The 21,835-nt window shown below is 31.3% G+C and overlaps 1 protein-coding gene across 1 annotated transcript; it reads right to left on the reverse strand.

The window, feature by feature from the left end:
* Positions 1 to 3,040: 3,040 nt before the first annotated feature.
* On the reverse strand, positions 3,041 to 5,928 carry LOC112743858 (WRKY DNA-binding transcription factor 70). Its single transcript, XM_025793236.3, has 3 exons — positions 5,346 to 5,928; positions 4,245 to 4,349; positions 3,041 to 3,710 (listed from the first exon to the last, which is right to left on the reverse strand). Exons 1-3 carry the CDS (start codon positions 5,681 to 5,683, stop codon positions 3,233 to 3,235), a joined length of 921 nt encoding a protein of 306 aa, XP_025649021.1. The 5' UTR covers positions 5,684 to 5,928; the 3' UTR covers positions 3,041 to 3,232.
* Positions 5,929 to 21,835: the final 15,907 nt, after the last annotated feature.

Here is a 21,835-nt window from a genome sequence, read left to right on the forward strand (position 1 = left end):
TTATTAATGATAAGAGATCTAAAAAACATAAGAACTAAATCATGTAATATTTATGTAAGCTCTTATTATTAATATATTTGTGGCATAAATTAGATAAGAATATAAATTTATAAAGTATTAAAATTTTATAAGAAAATATTTTTATTTTAAATAAAAATAACTATTAAATAATATTGTTAATTTTATCATAGTTATTATTATTATTATTATTCTTGTTATTATTTATATTATTATTATTATTATTAAAAGAGAAATAATAATTTTACTAATGCTATGCGCTAATATTTTTAGAATCACACGTATAAATCTAGTTAGACTTTTATAAATTTTTTTTATTATAATTATTTGTTATTTGACTTTTATAAATTTTTTTTATTATAATTATTTGTTATTTTAAAATTTAAAATGTAAAAAATTTATACTGAAATACCATATTAGACGGTTATATATAGATTACTTTTGTCGAAAATAAAATTTATGTTTAAATTTATATGTTTGTAGATATGCAATTTTATTTGAGTTTCAGTCAAACACAAAATGTGAATTTCAGTTTTTATTAATTTTTATTCTATTTTTATCTTTTATTGTAACATGTAGGAGCCAGTTGTGGCCTCGGTCATCCAAAAATTTTGAAGAACTATGTTTACATATGGGATATATGTCTAAGGAAGTAAAAAATATTATATAATTTAGTAGCTTTATATGTATTAATTTTTTATTATATAATGAATTTATATCTTAATTATTGAGCTCTCTAATTTTTTTTACTTAATCAATTTAATATCATACACTCAAATTTTTGTACTTATCAAATTAATTTTTATATATTTATCTCTATATCTATTTTTAAGAAAAATTGTTTGTTCTTTTAATAATAACATATTTAACATTTATATTATTATATAAAATATTAGTAATGATTTACAGAATTATGTTCTGGTAATTATATTTTGTATAATTGTATCTTAGATGTTATTTTTTGTAAAAAAATACTCAATTTTTTGTTTAATTTTACATTCTTAAAAAAAAATTCACCTAACTTTTTTTTATCTTAACTTGTTTAATTCCAGCTCTCATTTTATTTTGATATTTGTATCTTATATTTGATAACAGTATTATACCTTTTAAATAATTAATAATTTTTGTAACTGAATACACTATAAATTTTTGGTCCATTTTAATTTTATAATATATTATTGATATTATATCTTTTATGTAATTGTCATATCAAAAATGATATTATAAAAAATAATTTATAAGATTTTTTCTTTATATTTGGATAAAACTAAGTCAATAACTATATATTATTTCTAAATTACTTTTATGAAATGAAAAAATTTTAAAAAGAAGTTAAAAAATTTGTCTATAATTCGACCCTTTTATATTAAAAATCCTAGATCCGTCTTTGGTAATCTAAATACAAAAATATTTTATACACTATTATGATTAAAATATCTTTTACCGTAATTTTACATGAATATTCTAAGAAAATACGAGTGACTCTTTTTATTTTATATTTATAGGTTTCTTATTTGTCAATGCCCATTTCTTCTTTAGTTTTAAAACTTATATCATGGAATTAACAAATAATATGTATAATTATGGATATACAAATTAAAAAAAAATTAGTTAAATAAAAATTAACAAATTAATATCTTAAAAAAGCATAAACGTTGATAAAAGCTAACAAATTTACTTCACAAATCGTGGTGTTTTTGCAGATTTTATATTTGTTTTTTTTTAAATTTTATACAAGGACCACGTTTTATATAAATATTAAGAGAAAAAACAAAATTAATAGTGAATTCAGTTTTAAGACAATCTGATATAATTAATTTTTAACTACTTTATTTAAGTAAATTATAGAAGGTATGACATTATGAATTCAAGATTTACGAATGCCAACTTTAGTGGATTCACAAAATAAAAAAGCAAATCTTATTAATAAAATTATTATGAAGATTTTTAATAAGAGCAGTGCTATATGACTAACAAGTATTATCATTTTTTGTTAGCACTTAATTGGTAATAATTTGTACTCATATTTATAGAGATTTTGTACGCAATAAATATATAATTTACACATATGTTAGTTTATTAAAGTTTTGCACATACACATAAATCATTACCATTTGCACTCAAAATTTTTAGAGTTTAAACAAATAAATTAATAAAATTTATCAGTTAAAAATAATTTAGTATTTATATTCACCAAAAGATAAACAAAACTACTAAAAATTACTAATTTTAAAATTTTTTTCTTTTATTAATAATAATAATAATAATAATAATAATAATATTTAATAGTTATTTTTATTTAAAATAAAAATATTTTTTTATAAAATTTTAATATTTTATAAATTTATATTCTCATATAATTCATGCCACAAATACATTAATCTTAAGAGCTCACATAAATATTACATGATTTAGTTCTTGTTTTTTTTGGATTACTCTCATTATTATGACCTTTTATTTTTTTTTTTTTTGTTTACCCAAATGGTATCCCCCAACCTAACAGGTTAAGAACTAATCCGTCACGGATCTGAGTTCCATTTAAGGGTCTGCTGCTGGCCAATGAGTTGTTTGTGACCTTTTATTGATCTAACATTATAATAGATTTTCACACTAAAACCCAATCATTAAAGTTTTGGAATTATCTACTTAAAAAATACTAACAAATTTTTTTTCTTCAAAATAAAAGTCCACATGATATACACATTATTTTGGTCAGTCTATTTACTCTTTTACCCTGCTACTCACTAATAATAAGGCCTATCATTCTAACTAACAACTTTCACCCAACTCTCCACATATCATATGTTCATTGGTCAGTCAAAGTTTAGTCACTCTTAGTCACTATAACCTTAGCCAGCAAAGACCTACCCATATATATATAACTTGCTATATAAAAATTGTTTTAATTATTTTATTTACAACTTGCTGTTTCAATTTTTAATATGTCGTCGATAGATGATGATGCTGATGAGAGCATATATAGTTTAGAATGAAGAGGAAATTGAATAATGCCATGAAACAATTGCATAAAATAATTAACAATTTTTTTCATTGAAAATGGAGAGAAGTACATATTTTACAGATGAGAGATACATGGATCGGACCCAAGCTACCTATCTATCTAAATCAAACACTTCAAACTACATAATTAGAAGGGGGCAAAACTTACAAAGGAAAACATATATATCTAAAACCCAAAATTCATCAATATATATTAATAACAAAGAAACTCAATGGCATCATCAAAGTGAGAAGGATCATAAGAAATAACATCATCTGAGTCAAGTGTTGATGATAAAGCATTAACATGATGATGCGTTGAGTAGTTATCAAAAGTAAGCTCCGAAGATATCATGTAATCATTTGAAGAACATGAAGGAACATTATTATTATTATTATTAAGGTCCTCCTCCTTGAACTCCTCTTCCTTCTTGATTACTAAAGATGATGATGAGAGGAAAATAGGACATTCTTGTTTTGTTGGGAGGGAATTATCAAAGCTGAGGAACATTGAAGATTGTGAAGGAGAATCATTGGAATCATCCAATATGATTGTAGGGTTCAGGGTGTTCCTACAAGTGTGGTTTCCATAGTATGTGGTCTTGTAAAGTGTTGGTTCATCTTCAACTTGTTGCACTTGTTTTGTTGCTAGACAACCTTGGTCATATTTGTGAGTGCATCTGTAATAGTTCCTGAAAATTTGGATAACAACACAAATATAGAATTAGAATAAAAGTAAGACTTAGATTTTTGTTAATTATGTTCTTTCTTAATTTCAAAATAGCTAATTCAAACACCCTTAATTAGTCACCATCATCTTTTGTTAATTGCTATCTATAAATGTCTCATCACACGATAATTTTTCAAATGGACTATGCTATGTGTATATCAAAATCAGTCACCAAAATCAACCATTAGTATAAAATACATGTTAGAATATAAATACACATTGAAAATAAATTAAACCACATATATATTTATACACAAATACATTGATAGCTGATTTTAGTGGCTAATTTTAATGTACAAATAGTATTTTTGTTTTTGAATTAAATACTTGTACATATTTATATAATTTTTGAATAAAAAAGTACAGAAAATTAATTTTTAAATACTTAATATTAGTTAATTTTTTAAAATACATATAATTTAAAATTTAAGATTAAAAAAATTGATTGATATTAACTGCCTTATAAAATTGACCATAGTAATAAATTTATACATACCTTGGATGTTTGGTATTAAGGATAACCTTTTGGCCATATTTTCTCCACTGATGACCATCATCAATTGGAGCTTCAGACTCCTTCTCCAATACTTGTGAAGTCCTTCTGCAAATCAACAAGAAAATTGGAGATATTATTTAGATAAGGTTTATATTATAATGTATTCATTGCCATAACTTTAGGTAAACCAAACACAAGCATATAGGGTATGCAATAATCATTTATTTCTATGCTGCCTAGTTGCCAAAAAAATAACAATAGCAAAACAAGAAACAAGTAGACATATTATTATTATTATTATTATTATTATTATTATTATTATTATTATTATTATTATTATTATTATGGGATATGGCCAATTTTTTTTTTCTTTATAGGCACATATGCCCAATTATTACAAGGTATTGTCCCTCCCATGTGAGCACGGAAAAATGAAATGAACAATAATTAATATGGGGGTCCAGTTTGAGTGCATATGTAAAGGACAAAATAGAATAAAAAGCATGAGGTTATAAAAGGCACAAACTATTTAACATGAGTACATGGTAATTAACCTTACATATATAATGTTAAAAAAGGTTCAAAGGTCATATAATTGGCAAGTTACAACTGTATAAGAATTAAGAAAAGTGTCCTTTTAAAGGTTATAAATATTTTAAAAATCTAAAAACGGATAAGCTAAAAGAAAGCTCCTCTTTAACTTTCAAAACCAAGCCAAATTAAAAACAAAAAAAAAAGGGTAAACAAACAATATCAACAAATTAAATTTATCATATCAATAAAAAATCCTTGTGTACTTTAGGGCTCATGATTGAAAAACTATATTGTAGATTATTCAAATCAAATGACTATGTTCAAATTCATATCTGTCAAAATTTTTCAGTTTTTTCTCGAATTTAAGACTATCTAAATGATAATACTTTAATCTCTTGATTCATCAGATTCAAAATTGAAATACATACTTTTAACCGATACTCCATTCTAAACCGTTTATATTCTGTTCAGGATGGAGTTCAAGTTGAAAAATTAGTTTGATTTTTTTCTTATTTTTTTAAAATTAAAATTATATATTTAAAAGAAAACAAGACAAGAATTAATTACCTTCTCTTGTAACATCCTCTACGTTCTTTATGAACGGAGCTCTTGCAATTACTCTCAAGTGAATCCTCAGACTTGGTTGGATTGATCCCACATGAAGAAGGAACATCACAGACCTCATCACAATTATTAGAACTAGGGTTCTTGTTCAAGATCAAGAGTGAGTTTGTGAATGACATAAGAACCTTCTCCACAAGTTGTTCACCATCAACACCACCATCACCACCATTGATCACAACCCTAAGCTTGTTTGCAAATTCACGACCCTTCTCAAGCTCCTCAATTGCCTTCCTACGACCCAATAAATTATTACCATTACTAATATTCTCCGTAATAAACATAATATATTTTGGAAATTTGATTCAAACTCTGTAAATAACAAGTAGTTTTCCTTGTTCTTGGGGTGTCACAATTTTTTGTCACTACCACAAGCACGAACACTACTATAGTGAGGTCTTGCTTGGTGGGTAGTATTTATATTTTGGAAAATAATAATATAATAACTAATATTAGCTTAGGGGAAAAAATAATAAGAACAATGAGAGAAGTTGGAAATTTGCACATGCTGCGAAGGTTAAGGGAACCTAGCAAGAAAGTTCAATCCTTTGGTATATCCACGCTCTAAATTTGAGCGTGTATGTCACTGCTAATGAGAATCTGCCACGTGTATAGGGAAGGTTTAGTTGTTGAACTGGAACGGAGGGTGCATTTGGGGTTAAAATCTTACGGAAGACATAAAACGTCACTATGCTGTCGTCACTATAATTCAATTTAAATAAGCCGCAACTGTATAAAGTAGTTTAGTGAAACGACCGTTTTGCCCTTACGAGGTTCGTATGAGTGAGTGAGAAATAAAAGGGGATTCACGTAAGGACAAGGGATGAGTGGTTGGCAATTAAAGAGTAAAGAGGGTATGAGATTTGGATAAGGATGAGAACAAAAGCAGTGCATCGAACGGTCACGTTCATTCCGGGTTCACCATGATCAATATCAACCCTCCATTACAAAAATATATTCTCAAGTTAGGATGAATTTGGTTAACTTTATTTTATTAATTCTTATTTGTATAAATTTTTTTTAAATAATTGATTATGACAATTCATTCATATTTGGATATTTTATTTGAAAAGTGATTTTAAGATGATTTATTGTATTTTGTATTATTTTTAAGTGATATAATAGCAAATATTAGAATAAAATATTTGTTTATATTTTTTAATATTCAATATTTGAGATCAAATTGATAAAGTATTACAATTTATAAAGAATAAAATTTTAATTATAATCATAAACTTTAAAATATTATTTTTGCTTATAAGTTATTATTTAATTTAAAATTATTAATTTTTATTATAATTTATTTTTTAAAAGTCTTTTACATGTTTTTCGAAAAAAAAAATATTATTTTCGTACTAAAATTCAGTCACCAAATTAATTATTATATATTTATATAATAATTTAATTTATTTTTAATGTATATTTTATATTTATTTATAAATTTTATACTAATAACCTATTTTAATAATTAATTTTAATATCACTACAACAATTCCGGCAGATAGCGGCGGCTGGTTTGCGGCGGTTGTAGAAATTTACCACTGAATGAAGAATGGCGACAGTTAATGCAGCGGTTAGTCATTGGAGTTGCTATCCGTTTCACATCTAGCACCGATTAGGATCAACCACTGCTAAATGTAACAAAATTGCACACATAGTTGCTGAACCAATACTTACTTTTAGCGGCGGTTTTATTCCAACCGTCGCCAAATTTACTTAGTTCCTCGCTCTCATATTTGGATGTAGTCTCATTTTTTAAAACTAAGAGAATATAAATTACTTTATTTCTCACTAGTTTCATCAATGTTGTTCTGAATTAATGTTGTCTTTCGCAAATTTAGAAATTTTTTATTAGTAAATAATTTGGGTTTGCCCGTATTTGATTTTTTTATATAGTCTAATTAGTTAATTTTGATCAATTTGTTTGAGTCACTATTACCTAAACTGTGACACCAATTTCTGGATTTGTTTTATGTATAAAAGATTAATCACTTTAAAAAGAGATTTTTTTCACTCATGTGAACAAATTTACAAATTAGATTTTTTTTTATTTACTATAAGATATTATAATGTTGCATTCAAGCATAAATAGAAAAGAAATATGTTAGAAATATATCAGTTAATGCTAGCTTTAATCAATCAAAAATTAAACTAGGCCTTTTTCGAAAATTCCAAAAGTAGTCACATATGTAATACTGCAACCAAAACCATTAAACTAAGTGGACGCGACCTAATTCTTAAAATACAAGGTCAAAATTTTTCTTCAACATCGTATTGACCAGGGTAAAAATACTCTGTCAAGAATCTATGACTTTCACGTGTTACAGGATCTGATATTTCATCTCCATACCAAGGCATTTTGTTCAAATCGAAGCCCCTATTTGCAACATGTACATGATCTTGTATTTGCTGGTTATCCAAAGTTTCTTTGTCTTCTTCCGAGACCTTTTTGAGATCAGACTGCATGGAGATGTCAATTCCAACAGAGGAAATTTCATCTAAATTTTCTTCTGAATCAGTCTCTATCCCATCTAGACTGTCATTAACTACTTCGCCTGAATATTCAGGTAATACTGAAAATATGAACATCATACAACAAGGTAATTCATCAGAAATTAATTTAGTAAAAATATGGTATGTTAATATCATTAGAAACTTTTAGAACAAATAAAAAAATAAGCAATAGTTACCATCTCCCTTATTAGTACTCTGGGCATATCTCTTAGATAGAAGATCTGTAATGTGCAATTCTATATACTTCATTTCCTCCTTTGATGCAATATCCAACTCAACAATATGGTTGTTTCTGAAGCGCGTCTACATAATACCAGATATAGTTTATAGTATGTTTTGTAAAATACACTACTTATTTATAATGAAATTTTTGTATTAGGAATCTATTTATATACCTTCAGTTCAGCAAGTATTTCAGAAGAACTCTTTCCAGATGCACATGTCACAAAAATATATCCAAACCTATTTTCGTACATTGATCTCCATTTATGAAGTTCCTAAACATTTGAATGTTAACATAACAAATATTATTCCAATACATTTGGTTTTCGTATATAAACTTAACATATACATTATTCAATTAATCAATAACTGTATGCCTAAGGAACGAACCTACATGGTATAATTGTTTGCCGTTTTTAAGTATTCCTTGAAACAAGAGCGTCCTGATATAGCCTCCAACTAACACCTAACATTCACTTTACGAAACCATACGTCTCTAGCAACAGCAATTGCATGTTCCAACGAGAGAATGGCGAGGCTATAGCCATTTTTGTAGTAAATGTCGAGCTTGCACAGCATGATGAAAAGTCATTCATTTCCACTTACCTTGTTATTCCATCATTTTAAAATAACTAATATTTATTAGTCATAACAACATTAAGATTAGTTAATGATTATTAGATATGTTATCTTTTAATAAAACCGACATTAAGAACAACATCATCAAACAATATAGATACTTTATTCTGGAATAAATGTAGATAAACAAAAAAATGAAAAAAAAAATGGGAAAAAGCTTTAATTTATTAAAGCTGTTAATCCAATAAAGACTTCATTGAAATACGAAAATGCAAATCGTGATGTAACCAGCCAACTATATACAAAAACTAATTGATAACTTATTAAACACACAAATATTCTTTAAAAATTACGTTAACCATTCTCATGTTTCATTTTGCAACATCATCAATATTTTCAAAAATATTGTCTGTGGGATCTTCTGTATCATCATCCCTTGTCAACTGCAACTCTCCAACGTCCTCTGCCGTTGACATGTTTAAGCCTGGCTGTGGAGAGAAACCAACTTCAGCTTCTTCATTCTCTTCTCCCATGTCATACAAGTCTCGTGGCTTCACATGAACAACTACGCACTATTCTTTATCTACTTCATTGTCCACATAGTATACAAGATGAGCCTCTGATGCCAATATGTATGGTTCATCGTCTTCTCGATCACCAGTGTGTATTAAACAAGAGAAGTTAACACTAGTAAGACCCAAATGATCTTGTTGATTCCTCTAGTAGTAGTTGTATCTGCCCAAATACATTTGAACAACATAACTGAGAACCGACAGCTGTAATTCAATTCAATTATGTCTACAATTTTGCCATAATATGGAACACTACCAATAGCTACTTTTTGGTCACGCATGCTTGCATAACTTCGTGTATTAGACGAGATATATACTCCACTATATCGGGTTTTCATCCCTTCATCCTTTGCCATAGTTCTAAACTTATACCCGTTGACATTGTACGCCCCATAACGTCTTGCTTGCAGTATGGGTCCACATGCAAGGCATTTAATCTCATTTGAATACTCAGTGCTCTCCATCGGAACCTGATACCATATAACAGCCATTCTTAAATGCATCAAAGTTAAAGTATTATAGTATGTTTCATCCTATCATTTGACCTTGGCATAATGCTTACTGTATGCTAACCTCTTGCTTGAACCACTGAACAAATTCCTTGTGCACAATGCTGTCTATTTTTTATTGCGACCTTGTTTGACCTCGTAGCATTCTCTTTGTTTTTTTGTCTAAATGAACTATTTGAAATAGCACAACATTATTCACTAATAGTGAAAGGCTGAACAGATTTATCTCCGAGAGTTGAAATTTAACATAAGATCACTTACTCAATAAATTCAAAAATAGCCTCGCAGTTGACTAGCACGTGATGAAGTGCTTGATGTTTTTCCATCTGGCTTAGCTTAAAATGAGTTGCAGCTCTAACGCCTTTCCAATTTTCAGGAACATCGTTTCACATGCATCAGGGATCACTCCACTAGGTTGATCGTCAACTCGCACTGGTCGATTCATCCTAGTCTCAATGTCATCCAGATATCTAGAGCAAAAGGTTAGAATCTCCTCAGATAAGTATCCCTCTGCAATTGAACCTTCTGCTTGAGCCCTTTGCACACATATTGCTTCAAATGTACCAAATACCTTTCAACGGAAACCATGTCATATGAGTAGTACAATTTATTAATGAAACCGCATGTTGTAACAAGTTTACATAGGAACTAACCTCTTTATTGGATACATCCACCGATAATGTACTGGGCCACCAATTTTTACTTCTTCTACAAGATACACGATACGGTGTGCCATGATTGTGAAGAATGATGGAGGAAAAATCATCTCCATACGACACATCGTATGAACAACATGATTTTGGAGTTCATCGAGCTGTAGAGGGTTAACGGATTTCCCACAGAGTACTTGGAAAAATGATGAAAGATCGGCAATTACGGTACCCACAATGGCAGGTAGTGCATTCTTGACAAGAATTAGAAGCAAATGTTCCATCAAAACGTGACAATCATGACTTTTCAAACCATATAACTTATGTTGTCGCAAGTCAACACAACGCGTAATATTGCTTGAACAACCATCTGGAAAGATGACATGTTGAAGAGTCTTTAGAAATATATCATTTTGTGCATTTGACATGGTAAAAACTGCAGAAGGATATTTTCCACCCTTGCGCGGCCCTCCAGCCTTATGCCCATGTCTTGTAAATCCTTTCGAGCTTTCAGATTGTCCTTTGACTTTTCACTATCATTTAATATAGTGAACACTATGTTATCGCAGACATTTTTTTCTATGTGCATAACATCTAGGTTATGACGTAGCATATTTTCTTCTCAGTATGGGAGTTTGAAGAAAACACTCTTCTTCTTCCAGTTTGATTCACCCATGTTGGAATCTTCACCATTGCGTTATTTTTGTCCTATGACGTTTGTCATCTTTCCGAGCGACACGTGAACATTTGATTGTTGTCTTAGGATATCTGTTCCAGACAACATCTTTGGAGGATCCCTGTTTTCTACTTGCTCGTCGAATCTTAACTGGTCTAATCTAAATTTATGACCATAACTTAAAAAACGACGATGACCCATAAAACACCATTTTTGACTATACGTCAGTCGCTGTGCCTTAGCATCAAAATTACAAATAGGACATGCTAACCCGCTGTGCGTATTCCACCTTGATAAATTTTCCAATCCTGAAAAATCGCTAATAGTCCACATCAATGCCGCAAACATCTTGAAAGTGCTTTTCTTGTTAGCATCGTACGTTTCTACACCATCCCATAATTGCTTCAAGTCATCAACTAGGGGCTGCAAGTAAATATCTATGTCATTTCCTGGCATTTTAGGCCCAGGAATAATCATAGATAGGATAAACGAGGTTTAGTTCATGCAAAGCCATGGAGAAAAGTTGTACGGGATAAGAATAACCGGCCAAACAGAATACTTTGTGCTCATGTTCCCAAAAGGATTAAATCCGTCGCTAGCTAAGGCTAGGCGAACACTACGTGGGTTCAATGAAAAAAAAGAAGGATTCTTCTCATCAATTTTTTTCCAAGCAACAGCGTCCCTAGGATGCCTCAAGAAATCGTCACTATTGTGACCCTCCTTATGCCACAACATGTTTTTAGATGTTTTGTTGCACATGAATAACCGTTACAGTCGTAGGATGAGCGAAAAGTACCAAATAGTCTTTGCTGCTATTGGTTTTCCATTTCTCCTTACTTGAGTTTTTAACTTGAGAATAGAACCCTTCTGCGTCTTTTGCTTCTATGTTGAAGTCCTGCAGCGTTTGCACCTTGTCAATTCTTGATCATCACCCCGGTATAACATGCAATCATTTGGGCATGCATCTATTTTCTTGTATTCAATACCCAGCTTTCTAATCGTCTTTTTGGCCTCATAGAATGTTGTCGGAAGTTTAGCGTGCTCAAAAGCCTCTCGCAACAAATCTAGGATCATTGCCATTGCCTTGTCACTAACACCACACATGCACTTTATATGGTAAAGCTTTACTAGAAATGATAGCTTCGAGTATTTTGAACATCCGGGATATAGTTCTTGGTCTCCGTCTGTAAGTAAATCATTAAAATTCCTTGCCGCGCAACTTGGCCCGTCATAAAATTCGAAAATTCTTGTTCATCATCGTCAACATGTTCATCCATTGTGGTGTCATCGGCGACGTGTGGAATTGAGAAATCAAATGCCTCGTTGACCATTTGCGTCATTGGATTTACTTGGGAGAGTGGATTATCGTTTATGCCCGTAAACCTTGTGCCCTCGTCACAAGGTTTCTCGCTGTGACGAATCTAGACAGTGTATCCGGGGGGAAACGGCCTCATTAATAGGTGGTTGTACGCATCTTCTCTTGTTTGCATAAGTTGAAAGCCACACTTTGGACATGGACATTTTATCATTCCATCGGACGATGCATTAGCAAATGCGAAGTCTAAAAAATTGTTCAATCCTTGATTATATTCTGCATTGCCTCGTGGCTCTAAAATCCAACTTTTATCCATATCTAAAATAAGTAAAAAAATTTTATAGTTCTTAATGTAAAACATACGAACTATTGGAATTATAATTATTTTCGTAAACAATGACAATATATTAGACACATAGCTAATTTAAAAAAGCACAAGATAAATATTAACATTGATTTATGGACTCAACTCACACGGTCTGAATTTTTTCAACCATTTTTATTTTTAAATATTAAAATTTTGGACTTGAATTTCAATAGATTCTTTTAAATTTGTAAGCTTATTGGCTTATTTATGTAAAGTAAATTCACATCGTCAATATTATTTATTATTCTCATAGTATCTACTGTGATGCACAATATTAGTACGTTAATTAATACTAGTAAAATTAAATTCTTTTATCTATTTAGTTATTTATTTGTAATTTCCATATCTGTCAATATAATTATTTATTTATTATCACATTAGTTACGAACTTAAAAAATAATTATACTGTTGAATTTTGTTTCCATATAAATATTATAAGATAATCTTTATTTTATAATTTTACGCTATAACCCTAATATTTTAACTTCCGCTACTGCTTCGTAATATTTAGGGCAGACCACAAAGGTGTCTTTGGCAACTATGTTGTAGAGGACAAAAATGCGTTTAATTTTTGTGAACGCTATTATTTTACATCCTAAAAGCGTTTACTTGATGGAAGAAAATATAGCTTCTACGTTCACATGAATTCGCTGGTTATTATTGATTTTAATAATTTTCTCCATAATTTTATTATCATCATTAATAACTTTTTATTATATTTTAACCATTTTTATTTTTTTTAATTTTTTTAATTTTGTGTCATGTGAATTATTGATTTTATTAAAAGCACAAAATAAATAAAAAAACTGTTCATACATAACAATAGGGTCACAAGTAACATAATTTTATCGCTCAAGATAAGTGTAAATAAAAAAATACTGAGTTTTAGCACAATTATAGATTCGTTTTTGTTTGATATTGTAAAATTTATAAATTAAACTCTTATGCATAGTTTACTGTTCTAATTTTTTCATAATGTGTGTTATTGTTCTTATTAGAAATGATAACTTAAATAAAAAATTAATTATAGTTAATAATAAAAATATAACTTGTAAAAAATTAGAACCCAAAACACCCATGAAAATAAAATTATTGAGAGTACTAAAAAAGAGTACTAATTTAAGTTTATTTTTTATAATGTAATAAATAATTATTAATATTTACTACAAACAGAATATTCAAAATTATCAACTTTTGTATGTTATTTTCAATTGAATAAATAAATAATAAGTTTATTATAAAATTGAAAAATTATTGACAAGTATTAAAATAGAGTACTATAAGTAGCAAAAAAATAGAATACTATAAAAAATACTATATAAAAAAGAACAAAAAAATTAACTAAAGACTAAATATATTTAAAAAAATATTATTATAATTTAATTTTATAATTCTTTTAGTTATTAACTAATTATATATGCAAAAAGTAATTTTAATTAATATTATTAAAGAAATATGCATTCTACCAACAATGTTAATCTACAATTACCAAATATAAAGTATATTTTGTTATAATAAATCATAAATTTGTTTATATAGTTATTCAGTTTTTTAAAATATATTTTTTTCATGTTAAGTAACCTTATATGTGCGCCGTCACTTCCAACCCTCCCATCCTCTCTTCAAACCCTATGCTGTCAAAGCATTTCCACCTCCCAACACCCGCACAACGACTGTAATCGCCGTTAGAGCCGCCGAAACACCGTATCTCGATGTGGCCCATCTCTGTCATATCTCAATATTCATGTCTCTTCCCTATCTCATTGCTCTTTAGCTTTGCTTCGCTGATTTCCAATGCACACTTCCGGCCGCCGGAAATTGCCGACTGTTCGTCTTTCTCTAGTGCAGCTCAATGTCTCTGCTGGGACATGTGTAGCCATTGCTGGACTCAAGGCATTTGCCCCCCCTGTTTCGAGGTTCTAATGGGTAGCAGCAGCCAGCAATTTGATACCCTTTCAGCTACAAGGACGAGCTACAGATCTGGCATTCAACTTTCAACGTTTAAGACTTCAGGTAACCTTGTTTACAATTATTTTGTTTTGACCTGTGGCCTATAATATCTTTAGACTTCATTAATTAACAATGTTAAAATAACATTAGATACATGCAAACAAAAGGGATTCTAAGTTTTTGTGATGGGCGATAAAGATATTAGATTCAAATAGGCCATGATTAAAAGGTACCAGAAAAGAAGTCGTATGGGATTTGAGGTACTAAGCAGAGATATAAATTGTTGGTTGAACAAACAATTTGTTTCCTACATTAATTAAAAGGTATAATTAGGATATAAATGGTCACTGATTTTTGTGTTGATTTTTCAAAGGCTTGCTTTGGTTTTATTTGTTTGTCGAGCTGTTACAAAATTGCTAATTTAATTTTAAATTGCTGAATTATCTGAATTGGTAAAGGGCTAGTTATGAGATATATTCTGAAGTGACTTATTAATTTTTAGATTAACTCTTAACTGAATTGCAGAATGATGCCATACATATATGTAAGGCAATTATAACTCATCTATGTTAAGTTACTCTTTTATTATATGGCTAACAAATTAAAACTTGATTATTGTTAACTTAAGATACCATAGCTAACTAATTAAGATTTTTACCTTGTAAATTTGACTGCTTTATATTTTTTTACTCTATTTTTTTTCTTTTGTTCGTCATTGTTGTCCAGGAAGTTACTTAAGAATTTTTTTTCTTGTTAATCAATAGGCATATACAATACTTACAACCTTCAGCTTCTTGTAATCATCGTATTTACAAGTACATAATAATTTATCCTTTTTGGTTTTAGAATCGTGGACTAACCACCATGTCAATGATAAAACAAAAAGGTTAAGTAAATACTATGTGTAATTTCTTGAGGGTGATGACTTACTGTGTTCGAAAAAAATGGATGAGCAGAGGCTGTAGATTGATCGAGCTTTTTATGTTGTATACCCAACTAAGTGTACTTTCAATCCTTCAAAAAAAGATGTAGAGTTATGATACCATTCAAATGGGGGAACAATTCAACCAATTTTAATTCATACGCGAATTAAAGTTTTTGGCTTACCCAAAGTAATAATCACCCATCCTAGAGAACTAATCTATTGAAAGTTAAAATTTACCTTATGCCCAAAATGCGTATGACGTCAATTTTAGTGCCATTGATTAGTTAATTCTAACTCTCTTACTGTTGACTTCTATATTTTTTTGGCAAATTCACTTAGGTGTATGTAATTCTTAACCAGGAAACAAAGATCATTTGGGATAATTTATGTATATAATAAAAGTAAATAAATCCTCCTGCCAACATGTAATTGTTATATGATTAAAAGAGGTAAAATACAAACTAGATTTATAAGCTTTTGTATGTATAAATTCGAAAATTAAAAGAAATCTTGTGCATATTAATCATTTAAATACCATAATTGAATGCACAAAAAGCTTTTATGCTTGGCATAACAGAAAGAGATGGATAGGGGAGAGCATAAATTTTTCAATACATTAATTCTTGAGTTATTAATGATAGGTATGGTGAAAAACTAACCTGACACCTTTGATATTGCAAGTTGAGAATTTTGATAATTAGCAGCATACAAATCTTTATATAGGCTTAAAAAATCCAAATTTTTATAACGATTTAGATTTGTTTGACAAGATATTTTAAAAAAGATAGATGATATTTTAAGCACATGTTAATATCATGATTAAAGAATATAGGAAAATTAGTTTGTGCATAGCTAAAAAAAATGGTTTGGTGGCAACAGTGACTACGTCTCTTTTAAGTAGTTTTTATCTGTTATGGATTGTTAGGAAAAGTAGCAATGTTATCGTTTACAAAACTTAATTTAAAATTTAAAACCAAATGATCAGAAATGGTTTGTTATGAATTTTTCATAATATAAAACACATTTTTTTAAATTAAAACTGACAAGATTTGGTTTAATATAAAATAAAATTTATCTGACTTCTAAGCCAAATCGAGTTTAACACAATACTAGTAAGTATTTTCTGAATAATCAATATGTTGACCATAACAAATTTAGACCAACAATGTTCAGTATAAATCCTCAACAAGGACCAGTGAGGACAGAATGACTCAACCACGCGTTGCATCGTTTCACAAGGAATTAACATAATTAAATGGAGGAAAAAATATAAAATCCTCCTAAGTTATGGTTTTTAATTCTTTTCTCTTTTCCTAAGTAAGTTAAAGAGTTATAGTAGCGTTCGATTAATTTTAGGTATAATCAATTTAATTAGAAAAATTAAAACTATTGTGTACCGATGTGAACAAATTATTATAATTAGATAACACTGTGTACAATAAGATCTTGTATATTAGCAGTCAATCATAAATGTACAAGAAAAGATAATGATATATTTGAATTCGAAAAATTACAAATAAATTCAATCTAAAAAGTCTTTGTCTTCTTCCGAAATTTTATTGAGATCAGAATGCATGGCAAAGTTAATTCTTTGGTTGGTGAACTCAACTAAGTCGTTTTTCGGGTTCAACAACTTTTCTTCTAATCCCCTGACCCCTTCGTCGTGGTACATCCCTGCTCAGGAATCTTTCGGATCCTCGTTATCGTTTTAGAACATGTTTCTCTTGTTCCAACCGGCCAAGATATCCGTGGACAAGTCCCATGATCTCTGTGGGATTTCTTAGCCTCGATGCTTCAGGTCGGGGCACTTGTGAGATTATTCTGCATCTTTTCGGATTCGAAGGATGCGCATCTCTGACCACACGTTTTTCCTATTAGCTCGAGGATGTATGACTGTTGCACACTCGTTGATATGTCGCTCATCTTCTAGGGCTTCAGAGTCTGAAAATATGTACAAATCTTTAGGGATGTCGTCCACCATGGTGCGATGTTGACTTCCGGAGGTCTGGCAAAGGCGTGTTTATTTTAAATGTAGTGTGTAGGACTGAAAAATTCAGTTACACAAATATTAAGTTATTAAGGACGAAAATCATTACTAAAGTACTAATTGTAAGTACATTTGAAATATTATAAATTTCTTGATAGAGAAAATTTTAACGTGTAAAAATTAATGATTGAGGTAAAAACTACAGTTAAAAACTTTTACGTATATACTAAATAAAATTAAAATGGCTTATAAAAAAATGGACATAAACGTATTCGTCACACGTGTTTTGTTTCTAGTAATTAGTTAGAATAAAAAAAATTGTGAATTCAATGTTTCGAGAAATCCTGAACAAGATATGCAAAGCAAATTCAAATGGGTCATGAAAACAAAAAACATAAATGGCGAATAATTAAGTATGTTTTTTTTAACCGTAATTGCAAACATAATCAGTTAAAATAATACGAGACATTTTTAAATTAAAAGATTTCATGAATGTTGATTGTCATATGAACACTAAATTCAAATAAAGTATTTGTTTGAAAAAAAATTACCTTTAGCGGCGGTTACTGTTGAATGTTGCAAAATCGAATTTTTTAAACTGAATTAAATAGCGGCAGTTAACTAATCGTCAGGAAAAGTTTCTCAACTATGCCTTGGAAAGCACCAGCAGTTCTCAACCGCCGCAAAATGTATTCGCCAGTAAAACCATGTTTGGCAGCGATTATTCAGGCGGTAAAAAAAACCGCCGCTAAAAGTTTGCCGGTGCCTTTAGTTTCAGTGGTCACCTACCTGTTGTTGTATGTTTAGCGACGGTCAAAAAACCGCTGCTATCCGATCTTTTAACCGCCGCTATCTACCGCTCCTGTTGTAGTGACATAAATAGTTTGGCTGTTTCCAAACATACTCTTGGTCCTAAAATTGTTATTATTAATTATTACTAGCTTCTTTGAAAGGGTTCTCATAAAAGCTTCTCTAAAGAGGCGTTGATCCGTTGTTATATTTTTTATATTAATATGATTTATTAAATCAAAATAGCAATAAATGTGTACAGTAAATAATAAATGTATAATTAGTCAAAATATTAAATATATATTATAATTAAAATATATTGTATTTAAATTTCAGAAATTACAAAAACAAAAATTATATATATACTAGATTTTAGTATGACTATATTATGGTGGCTACATTTATTATTACTACAAAAAATTCAGCAAATAACAGTGATTTTGTTACAACAATTTACTGAAACCGTTGCAAAAAGGAACCTAACGTCAATTATTGCGGTGATTTTGGCCAGCGCTGCAATTATGTTCATATTTCGCAGTGGTCAGCGGAAGAGTGCGCTACCATATTTGTTTTTGTTTAGCGACGGTTTCATTTCAACTGCCACAAATGAGCTTATTTAGCGGCGGGTTTCCATCAAACCGCCACGAAATTTCATAACCCTTACATGCATATTTATACGTTGTCTCTATTTTTATTAGTACTTAAATTGAGTTTGCCCGTATTTAGTTTTCGTTATATATATATATACTAAAAACTTATTTTAAAAAATCTATTGAAATCACTATTACACTGTAATACTAATTTTGTATTTGTTTTATGGTAGGAGAAAATTAATTAGAATATTAAAAATAATATTTGTATGCGCACAAATTTACTAATTAGATTTTCTCCTTTAGTATAAGTTCATTTAAGTTGGCATTCATCCATAAATTTAAAAGAAAAACTAAGTCAACGTCTAGGATGAATTCATAAAATTAAAACAAAACTCAATTAAGCTTAAATTAAGGTTTCTTCGAAGTTACACCTTACTAAATCTAAATTAAGATATTTTTACTGTAGATAAATATCTAATATTGTTGCAGACCCATGTACTGGACTTGGTGGCCCAGCAGCTAGGCAAACCTTTGGCCCAATCCATCGAGGCCCAGCCCCAAAAACCGGATCAATCCGGAAAGTTCGCTCGCGCCATCTCTGACGTAAAATGTCACAAATATGCATCGTATCTTTTCAATTTGAGGAAGATTTGAGCGTTGCAACCTATACATACAGGGGAGCCTCTATCTCCCCCGAGGTAAGCAACTGACAACCCTATATTTCAACCTCGATGACTAATCATGACTTGGGCGTCGGAATATCCTTGTAGGTCTCTCCCCTCCTTGTTCGTTCAGCAACCCGAATAGCCGCCATCACCAGCCGGGTCGCAGATCTCGTCGTTTCAGGTCAGTCCTGAGCATTGGCACCGTCTGTGGGGACCTGTTGACAAAAGGCTCCAATGGCTTCTAGGCCAATGGACAACCAAAACTCGAAGGAAATTTTCGATGAGTATAACCCTCCGAAAAATATCGCACCGACCTGGAACCGAATTCCTAGTGTGGTCCACATGGCGGTGATGCCCAATCACCCGTCACGAAATAGCTAGATTTCAAACCCCAAAGCCAGCTCGTGTCCCTTCGGGGGAATAGGGCCCGACAACTGTCAGATTATCCAGGAACTACGCCACAGGCTACAGAACTTGGAAAGAGAGGTCGCAACCAGGGATCATTTCTAGCTATCTTCGGAGGGGTACTCGGTGACACAACCCCGAGAAAGGTGCCTCGCCGACCCACCAGAACGGCAAATCAGAAGACGGCCGACAGGACCAATCCAGCTCGCTCTCACAACAACAGTTTGCGTTCCGCAAGCCACGAACGACACGAATGCTGAGGAAGGGGACAAGAAAGATCTCCAACCAAAAAATGAAAGCAGCATGACAAGCCTCTGGTTATGGGCGCAACCTCCTTCGCCGGCAAGATCCTCTGGATTCGCTTCTCGAGGCAGTTCGAAAAGCCAACAGACATGCGATATGACAGAACTAAGGATTCCTAGGAATACTTAATAGCATTCAAGGCTCGAATGAATCTGGAAGGTGTCTCCGATGCAGTACGCTGCCGAGCTTTTCCTCTAACCATCGCAGGACCCGCGATGAAATAGTTTAATTCCAAGCCTGAATGGTCTAATGTGTGGTTTTCGGACATATCCCAAAGATTCTTAGCCCAGTTTATAGCCAGAATCGCCAGGGCTAAACACGCCATAAACCTCTTGGGGATAACCCAGCATGAAAACGAGGCCACAAGAAAATACCTAGACAGGTTCAACGATGAATGTTTAGAAATCGACGGTCTTATGGATTCAATTGTAAGCCTTTTCCTAACCAACGGGTTAACAAATGAGGACTTCCGAAAACACTTAACCACTAAACTCGTGTGGACTATGCACGAGATCTAAAACGTGGCTAGGGAATATATAAATGACGAGGAGGTCAGCCAGGTCATGGCAGCCAATAAACGGAATGTCTCGACCTACCGGAAGCTCGGCGCATTCCTCCTCACGAGGGAAGGGGCCAAGGATCAGTCGAGCAAACCTCCCCGACCCTCGAGAATAAAAAATTTTACCGACTACACTCTCCTGACTGCCCCAATTGCAAAGGTCTACCAGTAAATAGCCGATTGCGGTGTCATCCCGAAAGCTTGGCAGCTGAAGGAACAGACTGGAGGAAACAAGTTCCTGTACTGTGATTATCACTGAGGGTATGGGCATAGGACGCAGGACTGTTTCGATTTAAAGGACGCTTTGAAGTAAGCAATTCGTGATGGGAAGCTCCCAGAGTTCACAAAAATCATACGTGAACCACGAAAATGGAAAAGACCGATGCTCACCATCGTCAATGTCGTGGTCGGACGACCAGGAGAGAAATCCAAGACCTCTCAAAGGAAAGAACTCAAGATCCTTGTAGCGACCGCCTCGGAACGCCGAAAGCTCTCCGCTTTTCCAGATTTCACATTCAGCCTAAAGGACTGCCGTGTTGAAGATACTATTGATGATCCGCCCATGGTCATCATAGCCAAGTTAGGATCTGGCCTCGTAAAGAGAATATTAGTTGACACGGGTGCTAACTCTAATATTTTGTTCAGCAATGCTATCGATACCCTAGGCTCCGAGATTCAAACCTCCAAATGCACCAGCACGGTGTAGTGTTCTGGGGGATTTCTTTATCAAGCTAGATGAAGCTATTAAGCTCCTGATCTGTGTCAGAAATGGAACCAAGAGAAGGATGGTCATGACTGACTTTTTCGTTCTCAAAGACTCTACCGGCATATAACGTCATCTTGGGCAAGAAGACTA

This window comes from Arachis hypogaea, chromosome 14, assembly GCF_003086295.3.
Source record: "Arachis hypogaea cultivar Tifrunner chromosome 14, arahy.Tifrunner.gnm2.J5K5, whole genome shotgun sequence".
Taxonomy (NCBI): domain Eukaryota; kingdom Viridiplantae; phylum Streptophyta; class Magnoliopsida; order Fabales; family Fabaceae; genus Arachis; species Arachis hypogaea.